General features: G+C 45.4%; 1 protein-coding gene across 1 annotated transcript in view; it reads right to left on the minus strand.

Moving 5' to 3' along the window:
- Positions 1–2,209: 2,209 nt before the first annotated feature.
- LOC138948440 (NXPE family member 1-like) overlaps positions 2,210–16,482 on the minus strand; it is a 44,668-nt gene continuing 30,395 nt past the window's right edge. Inside the window, exons 2-9 of the mRNA XM_070319977.1 lie at positions 16,022–16,210; positions 13,168–13,441; positions 10,979–11,323; positions 10,180–10,394; positions 7,877–7,944; positions 6,966–7,119; positions 5,672–5,807; positions 2,210–3,384 (exon numbers count right to left, since the gene is read on the minus strand). Of these exons, the coding sequence (XP_070176078.1) occupies positions 2,875–3,384; positions 5,672–5,807; positions 6,966–7,119; positions 7,877–7,944; positions 10,180–10,394; positions 10,979–11,323; positions 13,168–13,441; positions 16,022–16,107 (1,788 nt within the window). The 5' untranslated portion in view covers positions 16,108–16,210 and the 3' untranslated portion in view covers positions 2,210–2,874. The remainder of the gene's footprint in view (positions 3,385–5,671; positions 5,808–6,965; positions 7,120–7,876; positions 7,945–10,179; positions 10,395–10,978; positions 11,324–13,167; positions 13,442–16,021; positions 16,211–16,482) is intronic.

Consider the following 16,482-nt stretch of genomic DNA (forward strand, 5'->3'; position numbering starts at 1 on the left):
ATGCAAATATTTGCAATACAGAATATGAATATAGTAAGATAAACTTATTGTTGCCCCCCGCGGGTTAGGGCGAGTCCCATATTGGTTGGGACGAGGAAGAATTTACCCGATGCTCCCCAGCATGTCGTAAGAGGCGACTAACGGATTCTGTTTCTTCTTTTACCCTTGTTAAGTGTTTCTTGTATAGAATATAGTCAATTTTTGTAAAGATTTTAGTCAAGCAGTATGTAAGAAATGTTAAGTCCTTTGTACTGGAAACTTGCATTCTCCCAGTAAGGTCATATATTGTACTACGTTGCAAGCCCCTGGAGCAAATTTTTGATTAGTGCTTTTGTGAACAAGAAACAATTGACAAGTGGCTCTATCCCATCTCCCCCCTTTCCCCATCGCGATATAACCTATAATATCTGCAAACAGAATATTGATACAAAGCTATGCCATGGTTGTGTGTGTTCTGTGTGAGAGATAAGTGGAATGTTATATCTGGAATGCTGTGACTGGGTTGAGTGAGAGAAGACGTACTGAGAATCTGCGTGTGTTATAAAGATGCTGCTGTTTATGCTGACTGACTTTGTCAGGTGGATATGTGTGTCTGATGTCATGTGTAAATTTGTGTTTTGAATAAAAATGTTGAACAGAAATAACAGAAAAGAGAGAAATATGTGTGACTGTGTGTGATCTGTACAGGGAAAACTCCCTTAAAATAAATCTGTGAAAATCAGCGTAAAGAACCTCTCTTAAAACGAAGCATGCGACGCTGAAAGCGTAACAGTTGGCAGCTCTGCGTGACATAATGATAAGTGCACGTACTCAACAGCTTGATGGGGTGTCTTATTGGTTAATTGGCCCAAAACGGTGCCTGATTAGTTCATTGTTCAAACATGACGCCGTCTAATGGGATACCTTCACCGGGGGGGTGCCAGTGTGCGTACGTATGTGCGTTTGTGTGTGTGTGTGTGTGTACAACTATTGTGTGTGTGTGTGTACAACTATTATGTGTGTGTGTGTTCAACTATTGTGTTTTCAGCATAGCAATATGGTCCGACATTAAGACGAAACAAGTATAATGCCGACGAGTCTGTCGTACAACGCACACGGAATATTAAGTTGTGTTTTGTTACATAAACCTGGAACCTAAATAAATTGTTCCATTTTTTTTTACTTGTATGTCCCATTCTCACAGACACGGTACTGGAGGTGCAAAATGTAACACTCGCAACAACCAAAAAACAACTAAGACTATAAAGAGCCAAGAACTGCCTGTGAAATACACAATCTTGTGATCGACAAGCTGTCAAGACACCCAAGTAAATAAAACAGAACCTCTCTAAAAAGAAAACACACACAACACGATCTTGTCTTAGGGTTTGAGAAAGGCCGGGACGTTAGTGCTTGAAATGCATACGACACCAGCAACAAATGTGAACCAATCTCCAAATGAACATCCACTTTCACCTTCCAAAAAGGAAGATCGTTGCAAGCTCATATGTTCCCGAAAGAGCGTTCACCGTCCCTTTCTTTCTCAGAATAGCGATCTGTCTCATGTGTTTAAGATTAATTTGGTGAAGGAGTGAGGAAATACTGAACAAAAATAAGCACATCATTGCAATAGAATTCGTCATGTCCTGTCGAGATCCCTGCGCGTATTTTCCTTCACCCCCCCCCCCCCCCCCCCCCCCACGTTTCAGTGTAGGACGGTTGTGTCACACTCAGTCTTAGGCCCGCTGACGTTATGAAGTGGAACGTTTCAGTGTTGGACGGTTGTGTCACACTCATAGTCTTAGGCCCGCTGATGTTATGAAGTGGAACGTTTCAGTGTTGGACAGTTGTGTCACACCCAGTCCTAATTAGGCCCGCTGACGTTATGAAGTGGAACGTTCTTATGACGGCCAGACTGAATTGGTACGCGACATGTTCCATTCATCAACTCGCGAGCTTCCATGGTGAAACTTAATAATAATGTTTTATGTTTGTTAGTGTGAATGTTTATTTCTTTGTTAATTTTGTCAATGTTGTATGTTTGTGTCTTTTTAGTTTAGTTTGTTTTGTTTGCTTATGCCATTACCCTCGTTAATAAAGAATTTGTCTTAATAAAGAATTTGTCTTCAGCTCTCTCTCCCCCTCTTTCTCTCTCTCTTGGAGCCTCGTTCACCCAATAGCTGTCATTCTTCCCACGTAACTATAAGAACAGTGAACATTCAGACAGTGGCAGCATTGAAACACACATTGATGTCTCTTTCTCACATGTATCACAAAACATTCTCCTCGCTTTCTAGCTTCCTGACAACACTGGACTCTCACATTTTGCCCTTGGCCGAATTCAGACACACACACACATCTTACCCACGTTTTTAAACACACACAGTTACGGCTCTCCCTCACACATGTAACCAAACAGCAACTTGACCATTTCCATGGCAACATTCAGACACACACAGTTACGCCTCTCCCTCACACATGTTAACACAGCAACTTGACCATTTCCATGGCAACATTCAGACACACACAGTTACGCCTCTCCCTCACACATGTAACCAAACAGCAACTTGACCATTTCCATGGCAACATTCAGACACACACAGTTACGCCTCTCCCTCACACATGTAACCAAACAGCAACTTGACCATTTCCATGGCAACATTCAGACACACACAGTTACGGCTCTCCCTCACACATGTTAACAAACAGCAACTTGACCATTTCCATGGCAAGATTCAGACACACACAGTTACACCTCTCCCTCACACATGTTAACAAACAGCAACTTGACCATTTCCATGGCAACATTCAGACACACACAGTTACGGCTCTCCCTCACACATGTAACCAAACAGCAACTTGACCATTCCCAAGGCAACATTCAGACACACACAGTTACGCCTCTCCCTCACACATGTAACCAAACAGCAACTTGACCATTTCCGTGTCAACCACAGACACGGGATGAGCAAACATGTTCTCGGCGGCCACACTCAGGTCCCACAGGTCCAGGAACCACACTTTGTCCTCCAACCCCACAAACTCCTTCTTCCACACGTCCCTGTAGGACGACACGCTTGCGTCACCGACCATTGTTGTGCCCATGTGGGATTGGTATACGGCGTGAGGACCCCGGATGATGACCTTGACATTGGGGTGCAGCTGCACGAAGTCTTGCAGAGTTTGGCGTGCTTCGCGCACCCGCTGGCGGTACAGGGCTACAGAAAAGGCGGTGAAGTGTCGGTAGAAGTGCACGACGATAACGGCCTTGCCCCCCGGGGTGGCGTAGTGGAGGACGTTATCCAGTGCCCGGGGGAGGGGGATAGTGACCAGGTCCGCGTGTCTGCCAACATTGAACGGCAGGGCGTGGGAGAGGAACATTAGCGTGGAGTTGAGATTGAAGTTCTGAAAACAGTCGTGGAAAAACACAGCATTCAACATCGCTCAGTTTACGGGACAGGAACATTAAACAGTCATGGAAAAACACAGCATTCAACATCGCTCGGTTTAAGGGACAGAACATTAGCGTGGAGTTGTGAGATCGTAGTTCTGAAAACAGTCGTGAAAAAACACAGCATTAAACATCGCTCAGTTTAAGGGACAGGGACATTATCGTGGAGTTGAGATAGTAGTTCTGTAAACACACATGGAACATAAGCCAGCATTAAACATCGCTCGGTTTAAGGGACAGGAACTTTATCGTGGAGTTGAGATAGTAGTTCTGTAAACACACATGGAACATAAGCCAGCATTAAACATCGCTCGGTTTAAGGGACAGGAACTTTATCGTGGAGTTGAGATAGTAGTTCTGTGAACACACATGGAACAAAAGTCAGCATTAAACATCGCTCGGTTTAAGGGACAGGAACTTTATCGTGGAGTTGAGATAGTAGTTTTGTGAACACACATGGAACAAAAGTCAGCATTAAACATCGCTCGGTTTAAGGGACAGGAACTTTATCGTGGAGTTGAGATAGTAGTTCTGTAAACACACATGGAACATAAGCCAGCATTTAACATGATCGCTCGGTTTAAGGGACAGGAAAGTTATCGTGGAGTTGAGATAGTAGTTCTGGAAACAGTCATGAAAAAGACCAGCATTAAACATCGCTTGGTTGAACACAGAGTCCTTCCTGTGTAAACAGTGTGGCTCATCCTCTTCGTTCTGGCATGGGGTTTGCGTGTTCTGGCATGGGGTTTGCGTGTTCTGGCATGGGGTTTGCGTGTTCTGGCATGGGGTTTGCGTGTTCTGGCATGGGGTTTGCGTGTTCTGGCATGGGGTTTGCGTGTTCTGGCATGGGGTTTGCGTGTTCTGGCATGGGGTTTGCGTGTTCTGGCAAGGGGTTTGCGTGTTCTGGCATGGCCGGGGTTTGCGTGTTCTGGCATGGGGTTTGCGTGGATAAAATCATCCTCCACTTAGACACGTACAAACCAAAACAACAACAACAAAAACAAAAAACCACCAACAACTAAAAGTCAGTCTGGATGTCTGCTGTGCAGGGTATGCAGGTTCCACCATCGTGGCACTTAAAAGACATCAGTCATTCTGCCAAATATGCAGGTTCCACCATCGTGGCACTTAAAAGACATCAGTCATTCTGCCAAATGTGCAGGGTATGCATGTTCCACCACCGTGGCACTTAAAAGACATCAGTCATTCTGCCAAATGTGCAGGGTATGCATGTTCCACCACCGTGGCACTTAAAAGACATCAGTCATTCTGCCAAATGTGCAGGGTATGCATGTTCAATGTACCACACCCGACAGTATCCTGCAATAGCACATATGTTTAGCCGAAATGTGTAGTTTGTGCAGAAGTAAGATAGTGTCAAGATTATGCTGTTCTTCTTGTGATCGTGTCAAGATTGTGCTGTTCTTCTTGTGATCGTGTCAAGATTATGCTGTTCTTCTTGTGATCGTGTCAAGATTGTGCTGTTCTTCTTGTGATCGTGTCAAGATTGTGCTGTTCTTCTTGTGATCGTGTCAAGATTATGCTGTTCTCCTTGTGATATTGTCAAGATTGTGCTGTTCTTCTTGCGATATTGTCAAGATTATGCTGTTCTTGCGATATTGTCAAGATTATGCTGTTCTTGCGATAGTGTCAAGATAATGCTGTTCTTCTGGCGATAGTGTCAAGATTATGCTGTTCTTCTTGCGATATTGTCAAGATTATGCTGTTCTTGCGATAGTGTCAAGATTATGCTGTTCTTCTTGCGATAGTGTCAAGATTATGCTGTTCTTCTTGCGATATTGTCAAGATTATGCTGTTCTTCTTGCGATAGTGTCAAGATTATGCTGTTCTTCTTGCGATATTGTCAAGATTATGCTGTTCTTCTTGCGATAGTGTCAAGATTATGCTGTTCTTCTTGCGATATTGTCAAGATTGTGCTGTTGTCCTTGTGATATTGTCAAGATTATGCACTTCTCCTTGCGATATTTGACCTGCACGCCTCGCATGCAACGTTCTTGCGTCAGCGGCATTAGGACCAACACCTTCATTTTCCATTTCAATTGCTTCAGTTCTTCAACGACTGTATCAAACGCAGCTGACGATAATTTTTCGGGGCAAATCCGTCAAATTTTGCCTTGTAAGGGGGCTTATAAGTGCCGTGCTAACTGAGGTGCCTGAGATTGTGGAGGGAGGGTCCTCGGTGTGCAATCATAGGGTCACGTGATGACAATGAGCACTCACCTGACAGAGACGCGGCGCGTGCCATGGCCCGGAGCTCTTATACATTTCGCAGTGCGCGAAGCGGTAAGTGATGATGTCGAACCACAGGCGTTGGTTGGAGTCTCCCAACAGGATCAAGGTCGTGTTCCGCATACACCTGGCACAACGATAACACACACACAATATGTCAGCTTGGTCAACAGGACCAGGGTCGTGTTCGGCATACACCTGGCACAATAACACACACACTGACAGACAGACAGACAGACAGACAGACAGACACACACACACACACACACACACACACACACTCTCTCTCTCTCCGAGTCTCACACACACACACACACGCACACTCTCACACTCACACTGACTCACACATGCACACAACGACGCCCATTTACATAGAAACACCTCCTCGTATAAGCGGGGATGAAAGAGTGGTGGCCAGTGACCCAGAACGAACAAAAGTCAAAGCTGGCTGGTTTGTATTCAGGGAAATTTGCACGAAATGCACGCACGAGATACGACTTTTCCTTCGATTTTCTCTTTTTGGGACTTTCATTTGCGTTAGCTCGGTTTGATATGAAAAACCGAAGAAAAGCCCTGCCATTTTGCACTGAGAAACTTTGGAAGTAGCGTTTGTACTACTGGGTCTCGCTGTAGTACAATTACCCTCACTTACTTCCTAGTTTGCTTCCAAAGTAAGCTCTTTTTTCGTCCCATGCATGCGAAAGTGAGGATGTACTTCCGATGTCGCTCAAAACGTTGGAAGTAGTCGCAAACTACCCTCAGTTACTTCCTCGCTTTGCTTCGACTGAAGTAAGCCCTTCTTCCGCGATCCGGCCCATGCATACGAAAGTGAGCCAAGTACTTCCGATGTCACTCAAAACTTCGGGAGTTGTCGCGTACTTCCCGATCCCCCATAAGCATACGGGTCATGGTGGGGAAGCTGCATGTTGTGCCCTCCCCCATGTGTTCTTGTGGAGAAGCAGAGCAGGACACGGCCCACATCCTACGAGACTGCAGGAGCCACCAGGTGCCGAGGGAGGAAATCTGGCCATTGCCGGAGTCCCTGCACAACAAGCTGTACGGGCCAGTGGCTGCGCTGCAGAGGACCACTAATTATATCTCAAGATCTGGACTCCAAGTGTGATCGGCGATCGAAAAGAAGAAGAAGATGGTGGTGTACTTTCATCGATGTTGAAGCAGCCATACTGACTGCCTTAATACCGAAATCTGTGGAACTGCAACATCATTAGCTAACTGCTGTTAGATGCAGAAACCATTTCCAGACTGAGGACACTACAGGACTGACCTTTGGACCCGCTCTGGAGTGAGGGCTGGCAGTGAACACGTGTTGGATTGCCACGCCCACTTGTTGAGCCAGCCCGTGTGGGCGGAGCTTTGCCACGTGTCTCTGGGGGGTCGCGCCCAGCATGGGGGGAGAGCAGGGGGGTTCTTGCTGGGGCCTGCAACACACACACGCACGCACGCACGCACGCAAACGCACGAGTATGAACGCACGCGTACGTACGCAACGGCATGCACACACACACACACACACACACACACACTCGCACATACACACACACACACACGCCACACACACCATACACACACACACACACACACACATACACACACACAAACAGGCAGGGAGGCAAGCAGGCAGGTAGGCGGCACACATACCCAAACACAGACACACATAAGAAAGCACACTCACACACGCACACACACACGCACACACACACACACACACACACACACACACACACACACACACACTCACACACGCACACACACACGCACACACACACAGTCAAATATTCGTTGGTTGTCAGTGAAGTTGACATAAAGTCTCCTGAAATAGTATTCTGGGACATGAGAACAAACAAAAACTACAATAAAAGTTAGTCATACTGTACACATTCATCGAAAAGTTCGAGGAATTTGTACAAACACGGTTAATTCAAAGAAACAGTCACTCTGTTTTGTACGGATCTTACTGTTATAGAAACGCTTACTCTGGGTTTTACGGATCTGAACGTTAAAGAAAGACTCTCTCTGTGTTGTACGGATCTTAATAATAATAAATAATAAGGGTATTTATAGGGCGCAAATCCTAAAATCGTTCTAAGCGCCTTACAATCTTAGCCTAAATATAATAATCTTAATAACAGCAACAATACACAACATAAGCGTCTTTAATGTTAAAGAAATACTCACTCTGTGTTGTATGGATCTTAATGTTGTTGGGGACCAGTCGGAGAGCCAGGCTGGTGTTGCTACAGCAGCTGTAACAGTCGTCAGAACAACATTACACTTACTGTGGGGAGCCCTACTGAGACACTTACTGTGGGGAGCCCTACTGAGACACTTACTTTGGGGAGCCCTACTGAGACACTTACTTTGGGGAGCCCTACTGAGACACTTACTTTGGGGAGCCCTACTGAGACACTTACTGTGAGGAGCCCTACTGAGACACTGTGGGGAGCCCTACTGAGACACTTACTGTGGGGAGCCCTACTGAGACACTTACTGTGGGGAGCCCTACTGAGACACTTACTGTGGGGAGCCCTACTGAGACACTTACTGTGGGGAGCCTTACTGAGACACTTACTGTGAAGAGCCCTACTGAGACACATACTGTGGGGAGCCCTACTAAGACACTTACTCTGGGGAGCCCTACCGAGACACTCACTGTGGGGAGCCCTACTGAGACACTTACTGTGGGGAGCCCTACATAGACACGTACTTTGGGGAGCCCTACTAAGACACTTACTTTGGGGAGCCCTACTGAGACACTTACTTTGGGGAGCCCTACTGAGACACTTACTGTGGGGAGCCCTACTGAGACACTCACTGTGGGGAGCCCTACTGAGACAATTACTTTGGGGAACCATACTGAGACACTTACTGTGGGGAGCCCTACTGAGACATTAACTGTGGGGAGCCCTACTGAGACACTTACTGTGGGGAGCCCTACTGAGACACTTACTGTGGGGAGCCCTACTGAGACACTCACTGTGGGGAGCCCTACTAAGACAATTACTTTGGAGAGCCATACTGAGACACTTACTGTGGGGAGCCCTACTGAGACACTTACTGTGGGGAGCCCTACTGAGACAATTACTTTGGGGAGCCCTACTGAGACACTTACTGTGGAGAGCCCTACTGAGACACTTACTGTGGGGAGCCCTACTGAGACACTTACTGTGGGGAGCCCTACTGAGACACTTACTGTGGGGAGCCCTACTGAGACACTTACTGTGGGGAGCCCTACTGAGACAATTACTTTGGGGAGCCCTACTGAGACACTTACTGTGGGGAGCCCTACTGAGCCACTTACTGTGGGGAGCCCTACTGAGACACTTACTGTGGGGAGCCCTACTGAGACACTTACTGTGGGGAGCCCTACTGAGACACTCACTGTAGGGAGCCCTACTGAGACACTCTCTGTGGGGAGCCCTACTGAGACACTTACTGTGGGGAGCCCTACTGAGACACTTACTGTGGGGAGCCCTACTGAGACACTTACTGTGGGGAGCCCTACTGAGCCACTTACTGTGGGGAGCCCTACTGAGACACTTACTGTGGGGAGGCCTACTGAGACACTCCCTGTGGGGAGCCCTACTGAGACACTTACTGTGGGGAGCCTTACTGAGACACTTACTGTGGGGAGCCCTACTGAGACACTCACTGTGGGGAGCCCTACTGAGACACTCACTGTGGGGAGCCCTACTGAGACACTTACTGTGGGGAGCCGTACTGAGACACTTACTGTGGGGAGCCCTACTGAGACACTTACTGTGGGGAGCCCTACTGAGACACTTACTGTGGGGAGCCCTACTGAGCCACTTACTGTGGGGAGCCCTACTGAGACACTTACTGTGGGGAGGCCTACTGAGACACTCACTGTGGGGAGCCCTACTGAGACACTTACTGTGGGGAGCCATACTGAGACACTTACTGTGGAGAGCCCTACTGAGACACTGTGGGGAGCCCTACTGAGACACTTACTGTGGGGAGCCCTACTGAGACACCTACTGTGGGGAACCCTACTGAGACACTTAATGTGGGGAGCCCTACTGAGACACTTACTGTGGGGAGCCCTACTGAGACACTTACTGTGGGGAGCCCTACTGAGACACTCACTGTGGGGAGCCCTACTGAGACACTTACTGTGGGGAGCCATACTGAGACACTTACTGTGGGGAGCCCTACTGAGACACTTACTGTGGGGAGCCCTACTGAGACACTGTGGGGAGCCCTACTGAGACACTTACTGTGGGGAGCCCTACTGAGACACTTACTGTGGGGAGCCCTACTGAGACACCTACTGTGGGGAGCCATACTGAGACACTTACTGTGGGGAGCCCTACTGACACACTTACTTTGGGGAGCCCTACTGAGACACTTACTGTGGGGAGCCCTACTGAGACACTCACTGTGGGGAGCCATACTGAGACACTTACTGTGGGGAGCCCTACTGACACACTTACTTTGGGGAGCCCTACTGAGACACTTACTTTTTCAGTTTGGAGAGGAAGGGTCGGACCATACGTGCGATGGGTGTTTTGTCGATGGATTGGTAACTCATATGCTTGTTCTCTCTCCAGTGGCTGCAGTTCAGGCCCTCCGACACCGGATGTGAGCAGAACCAGGTACGGTCGCCATTACGTGACGTCAAATTGCAGATTTTGGTAAAGCCAGGGATGGGCGCGAAGTGAAAGCACAACGTCTTCTGCAAACACACACAGATTTTGGTCTGAACACACTCAGGTTTCTGTCTGAACAAAGACATAGCTTTCGATCTGAACAAAGACAGCTTACTTTCTGAACACACACACACATGTTTTGGTATGCACAAAGACATAATAGCTTACTTTCTGAACACACACAGGTTTTGGTCTGAACACACACAGGTTTCTGTCTGAACAAAGACATAGCTTTTGATCTGAACACAAACATAGCTTACTTTCTGAACACACACGGGTTTTGGTCTGAACACACACAGGTTTCTGTCTGAACAAAGACATAGCTATCGACCTGAACACAAACATAGCTTACTTTCTGAACACACACACATGTTTTGGTCTGAACACACACACAGGTTTTGGTCTGAATAAAGACAAAGGTTACTGTGTGAACATAAGCACAAGTTTCTGTCTGAAGAAAAACACAGATTTTGGTCTGAACTACACTATAGATCTGCGTTGATGAGTTGACGGTATTGGTCAGAAAGCACACACTACCACCACAGGTATGTCAGGAATGACATCATCGTTTTGCATACCTCTGTGATGCCGTCATCATTGTTTTGCATACCTCTGTGATGCCGTCATCATTGGTGAACACGTCAGTAATCCACTGCAGAGAGTGAATGGTGTGAAACAACTTTGACAGCTCCCTTAGATACTCCTGTGGGTGGGTCAAGGACACCCGCACCAAGGTCACGCCGGGCCATTTCAACACAGCATCTGCAAGGTAACTGCCGTTGTTAAGATCAGTAACCTTGGCCACCGCTGAAGAATTTCCGCTGGCACTTTTCAGCCATATCCTCACGTCATCACCACCAGAGTGACGTGGTGTTCCGTATCCGGTGTAAAGGTCAAGACGTATCTGCACAGTGTCACCCACGGTGTAGCGGTCACGTGGGCTGATGATGCGGACCTCCAAGCGAAAGAACACACGTCACAACTAAAAGTCATATCAAAAACACGTCACAACTGTACATCATATCAAAAACACGTCACAACTGTACGTCATATCAAAAACACGTCAAGGGTGGTGGGGGTTGGGTATGGAACGTCAACAAACTTTTTTTCTTCCTGGAATCTATCGGTTTCCTTCCGCAATGTATCGGGTATTTCTGTATTCGATTGGCTCTCTTAAAAATACCGGTTTAGGGTGTATTCGATTGGCTCTCTTGACAATACCGGTTTAGGGTGTATTCGATTGGCTCTCTTGACAATACCGGTTTAGGGTGTATTCGATTGGCTCTCTTGACAATACCGGTTTATGGTGTATTCGATTGGCTCTCTTGACAATACCGGTTTAGGGTGTGTTCGATTGGCTCTCTTGACAATACCGGTTTAGGGTGTATTCGATTGGCTCTCTTGACAATACCGGTTTAGGGTGTATTCGATTGGCTCTCTTGACAATACCGGTTTAGGGTGTATTCGATTGGCTCTCTTGACAATACCGGTTTAGGGTGTATTCGATTGGCTCTCTTGACAATACCGGTTTAGGGTGTATTCGATTGACTCTCTTGACAATACCGGTTTAGGGAAAGCAGTTTTCATTATTTAGGGGAATCAAGAATTGACTTCTAAGCTTCATTTTGTTTCTTTGTGTATATACTATAATTCAATACAAGGTATCTCCAAACATTATTTATCAGAAAATGTTCGTAAATTTGTTTGAATCCTAGAAACCCCAAAATAATGGAAAATGTGTTGGCTGAACAATTCATTGTTTACGTAAATAATTCATTGTTTACGTAAATAATGGTTTATTTAGCAACATTGCTGATTGTTTTTAAACAATGTAGTATAAGTCTAAATAATATATTGTTTACGTAAACAATATATTATTTAGATGTATTTTACATTGTTTGTAAACAATCAGCAATGTTGCTAAATAAATCATTATTTACGTAAACAATGAATTATTTACGTAAATAATGAATTGTTTAGGTAAATAATGAATGGTTTACGTTAACAAAAAATTATTTAGATTTGATTTACATTGTAACTTATTTAGCACATGAGCTTCTAAATAATGATTATTTAGCTAAAACTGGTGAAAAAAACATGAAAAAGTATCCAAATAATTATTTGACAAATGGAATGCCATAGTCAGGCTTTTACACACAGTACAAACACCCTTTCATTTAAACACTCACCGCTTGTGAACATCATAGGTGCCCTCTGTAAAGAGCGAGCAATTTTCAAAGAATTTATTTTTGCGTGGTTTATCTTACCCCTGAGTCATCGTGAACCCGTGTGATCCAGTTTCCTTTTTTTTTCTTCACAATTTAGGCATGCAGAACCATCGTCTGCTACGCGAAACGCGTTTTGCGTGACACGTTTCCGGGCTTTTCTTTTTTCAAACTGTCAAAACTTCGAATTGTACTGATCTTGTCTTGATGAAAAAGAATTCTTTTATGATTTAAGAATGTTTGCGTAACAAACTGTCAATTTATTATTGAGATTTTAAAAGTTAGGTCTAGCGCCAAAACGAGGCGTCTGATTGTCTGATCAGACAATCCGGCTGGCCACACAAAAATAAATTCTTTGAAAATTGCTCGCTCTTTACAGAGGGCACCTAGGATGTTCTCAAGTGGTGAGTGTTTAAATGAAAGGGTGTGTGTACTGTGTGTAAAAGCCTGACAGTGTCTGTGATGGTTTACGGGAAGCTGACTGTGCCTTTAAGAACAGAAGAACCACGCTTTTTCATCCACTGTTTAACTGTATGGACACTGAATGATCTGACGTGTTCTGTGTGATTCTTACCGTGGAGTTGAGTTCCTCGGGCAGACAGCGGGTGTCGGTGGTTGGGGGCTGACGGAACAGGTACCGCTCCACGGGGTCGAGTCTCTCACGTCTCATGCCCGCCCCGTTCTGTGCCGGGATGCCTTCCTTCCTCAGGTAGGGCATCAGGTAGTCCTCGTTGGTCTCAAACAGCGGGTGGGGGTCGTGCAGCAGGGTGGCCAGGAGGTCCGGGTGGCACTGGTGGATTGTGAAGGGGCTGGGGGCAGTGGCAATCATGCTGGTAGTTAGACTAAACCTGCAACACATTAGCAAGATCTAGATCAGCACTTTTCAGGACGTGTACGGGAACGTGTACGGGCAACGTCATCAAATCTAGTTTTTACATCACCCGTTTGCCAAGATCTGCCGTCTTGGTGGGAGCAAAACAACTCATGCATTTGGAACATTGGAGAAGAAAATGAGTCACGGGTGACGCAATATCTACACGTACACGTACAGATCTTTGCTACAGGTTCGATCATTTAGAACACTGTCTTGTGTGTGAGAGCCAGTCAGCATTTTTGGAATTTTTATAAGGAGACTGTCAGCCATGCACAAAGAACCCCCACCCAGGCTGTTAATCTTTGGTATTTGACCAAGTGGAGTGAAGGGCTGGTCCCTTGTAACATCCTGGCCAGATCTGAAATGGTGAACTGAAGGCTCAAGCAGTGTTTTCATGGGCAATTTTCCAGCCATCTTTGTGCCAGCTTCGAGAATGTTTTGTCGGTAAAACTAAAGATCGCTGGAAAGCTGTTGAAATGTAAACATGTTGAGATGTTTTACACCATTCACACTCTACGGTGTGTTCACCAATGATGACGGCATCACAAAGGTATACAAAACAATAATGACGGCATCACAGAGGTAAACAAAACAATGATGACGACATCACAGAGGTATACAAAACAATGATGACGGCATAACATAGGTAAATACAGCAAAGATGACGGCATAAAAGAGGTAAACAAAACAATGATGACGTAATCACAGAGGTATACAAAACAATGATGACGGCATCACAGAGTTATACAAAGCAATGATGACGGCATCACAGAGGTATACAAAACAATGATGACGGCATCACAGAGGTAAACAAAACAATGATGACGACATAACATAGGTAAATACAGCAAAGATGACGGCATAAAAGAGGTAAACAAAACAATGATGACGTAATCACAGAGGTATACAAAACAATGATGACGGCATCACAGAGGTCAGCAAAACAATGATGACGGCATCACAGAGGTATGCAAAACAATGATGACGGCATCACAGAGGTCAGCAAAACAATGATGACGGCATCACAGGGGTATACAAAACAATGATGACGGCATCACAGAGGTCAGCAAAACAATGATGACGGCATCACAGGGGTATACAAAACAATGATGACGGCATCACAGGGGTATACAAAACAATGATGACGGCATCACAGAGTTATGCAAAACAATGATGACGACATCACAGGGGTATACAAAACAATGATGACGGCATCACAGAGGTATGCAAAACAATGATGACGGCATCACAGAGGTCAGCAAAACAATGATGACGGCATCACAGAGTTATACAAAGCAATGATGACGGCATCACAGAGGTCAGCAAAACAATGATGACGGCATCACAGGGGTATGCAAAACAATGATGACGACATCACAGGGGTATACAAAACAATGATGACGGCATCACAGAGTTATACAAAGCAATGATGACGGCATCACAGAGGTATACAAAACAATGATGACGGCATCACAGAGGTCAGCAAAACAATGATGACGGCATCACAGAGGTATGCAAAACAATTCTGTCATCCCTGACATGTGGTGGCAGTGAGTACTTTGTGACGAATTAGTTAACAAGTAAAGTTGTTACATGGGGAACAGCGTTATTTATTCCCCAGCTTGTTATGAATAAAAACTCATGAAAATGATGACAAAAACGATGTTTGGTGGCTTGTTGACAGACCAGCCATTTGTGTTGGTCTGAGAGGTCCATATCGTCTTTCGTTTCATCTGTATCGACCAAGGTCGTGTGTGTGTGTGTGTGTGTGTGTGTGTGTGTGTGTGTGTGTGTGTGTGTGTGTGTGTGTCAAATTTGTATCACTAGATAGGTCGGTCGGTTGGTTTTGTATTACCGCAAACATACACACACACACACACACACACACACTCACACACAAACACACACACACACACACACGACACACACACACACACATACCCCATCTTGGACACACGCCCGAGCCGCCATTTTCTCGTTCATATTCCGTCATCCGGGGGACTTTCAGTGAATTTCTACTGACTGCGATACGCTTTTCTCCAATGCTCTTCCCCCAGAAGAACATTTGCATTTGATTAGACCTTTTTTTTATCATCGCACATAAACTTACCTTGCTAATTTGGTTTCATTTCCAATATTACTCCTATCTTTCTCTCTCTATCTCATCCCCCCTCCCCCGCTCTTTCTCTCCTCCCTCATTCTCCCTCTCTAAAATCTCCATCCCTGAGTAGAAAGATCGTTCACTTTGTTCCGGTTCGTTCGTTCTCTCTCTCTCTCTCTCTCTCTCTCTCTCTCTCTCTCTCTCTCTCTCTCTCTCTCTCTCTCTCTCTCTCTCTCTCTCTCTCTCTCTCTCTCTTTAAAATTTTCGAGTTCCAGTTCCAGTTCGAGTTCCTTCTCTTTCTCTTTCTCGCTCTCTCTCTCTCTCTCTCTCTCTCTCTCTCTCTCTTTCTCTCTCTCTCGCTCTCTCTCTCTCTCTCTTTCTCCTCTCTCACTCTTTTTCTCCCCCTCCGCCCCCCCCGATATCTCTTCCCTTTCACTCCACAGCTTTACTCACCCAAGCTCTAGATGATAGCTGTAAGTAAGGAGACCGACGAAGGTGACGACGACGACGAAGACGACACTTTTCCTTGTCACACCCATGTTTGACAATGGACAAGAACAGCAGACGACCAACACTGGTCAGTTGGCTATGAGCAGCACGCACCACGTGTACATCTTCTAGATACCATCCTGCAGGCCTGATCTTATCTATGGAAAGCCGTTTGGCTCATAACTATTACAGCTGTAATTTAAAATAAATACAGCTGTATTTAATGATAAATACAGCTGTATTTAATCATAAATACAGCTGTATTTAAAAATAATTACACCTGTATTTAAAAATATATACAGCTGTATTTATTATTAAATACAGGTGTAATTATTTTTAAATACAGCTGCATTTAAAAATAAATACAGCTGTATTTAAAAATAATTACACCTGTATTTAATAGTAAATACAGCTGTATTTAAAAA

This window comes from Littorina saxatilis, linkage group LG15 (genome assembly GCF_037325665.1).
Source record: "Littorina saxatilis isolate snail1 linkage group LG15, US_GU_Lsax_2.0, whole genome shotgun sequence".
NCBI classification, from domain to species: domain Eukaryota; kingdom Metazoa; phylum Mollusca; class Gastropoda; order Littorinimorpha; family Littorinidae; genus Littorina; species Littorina saxatilis.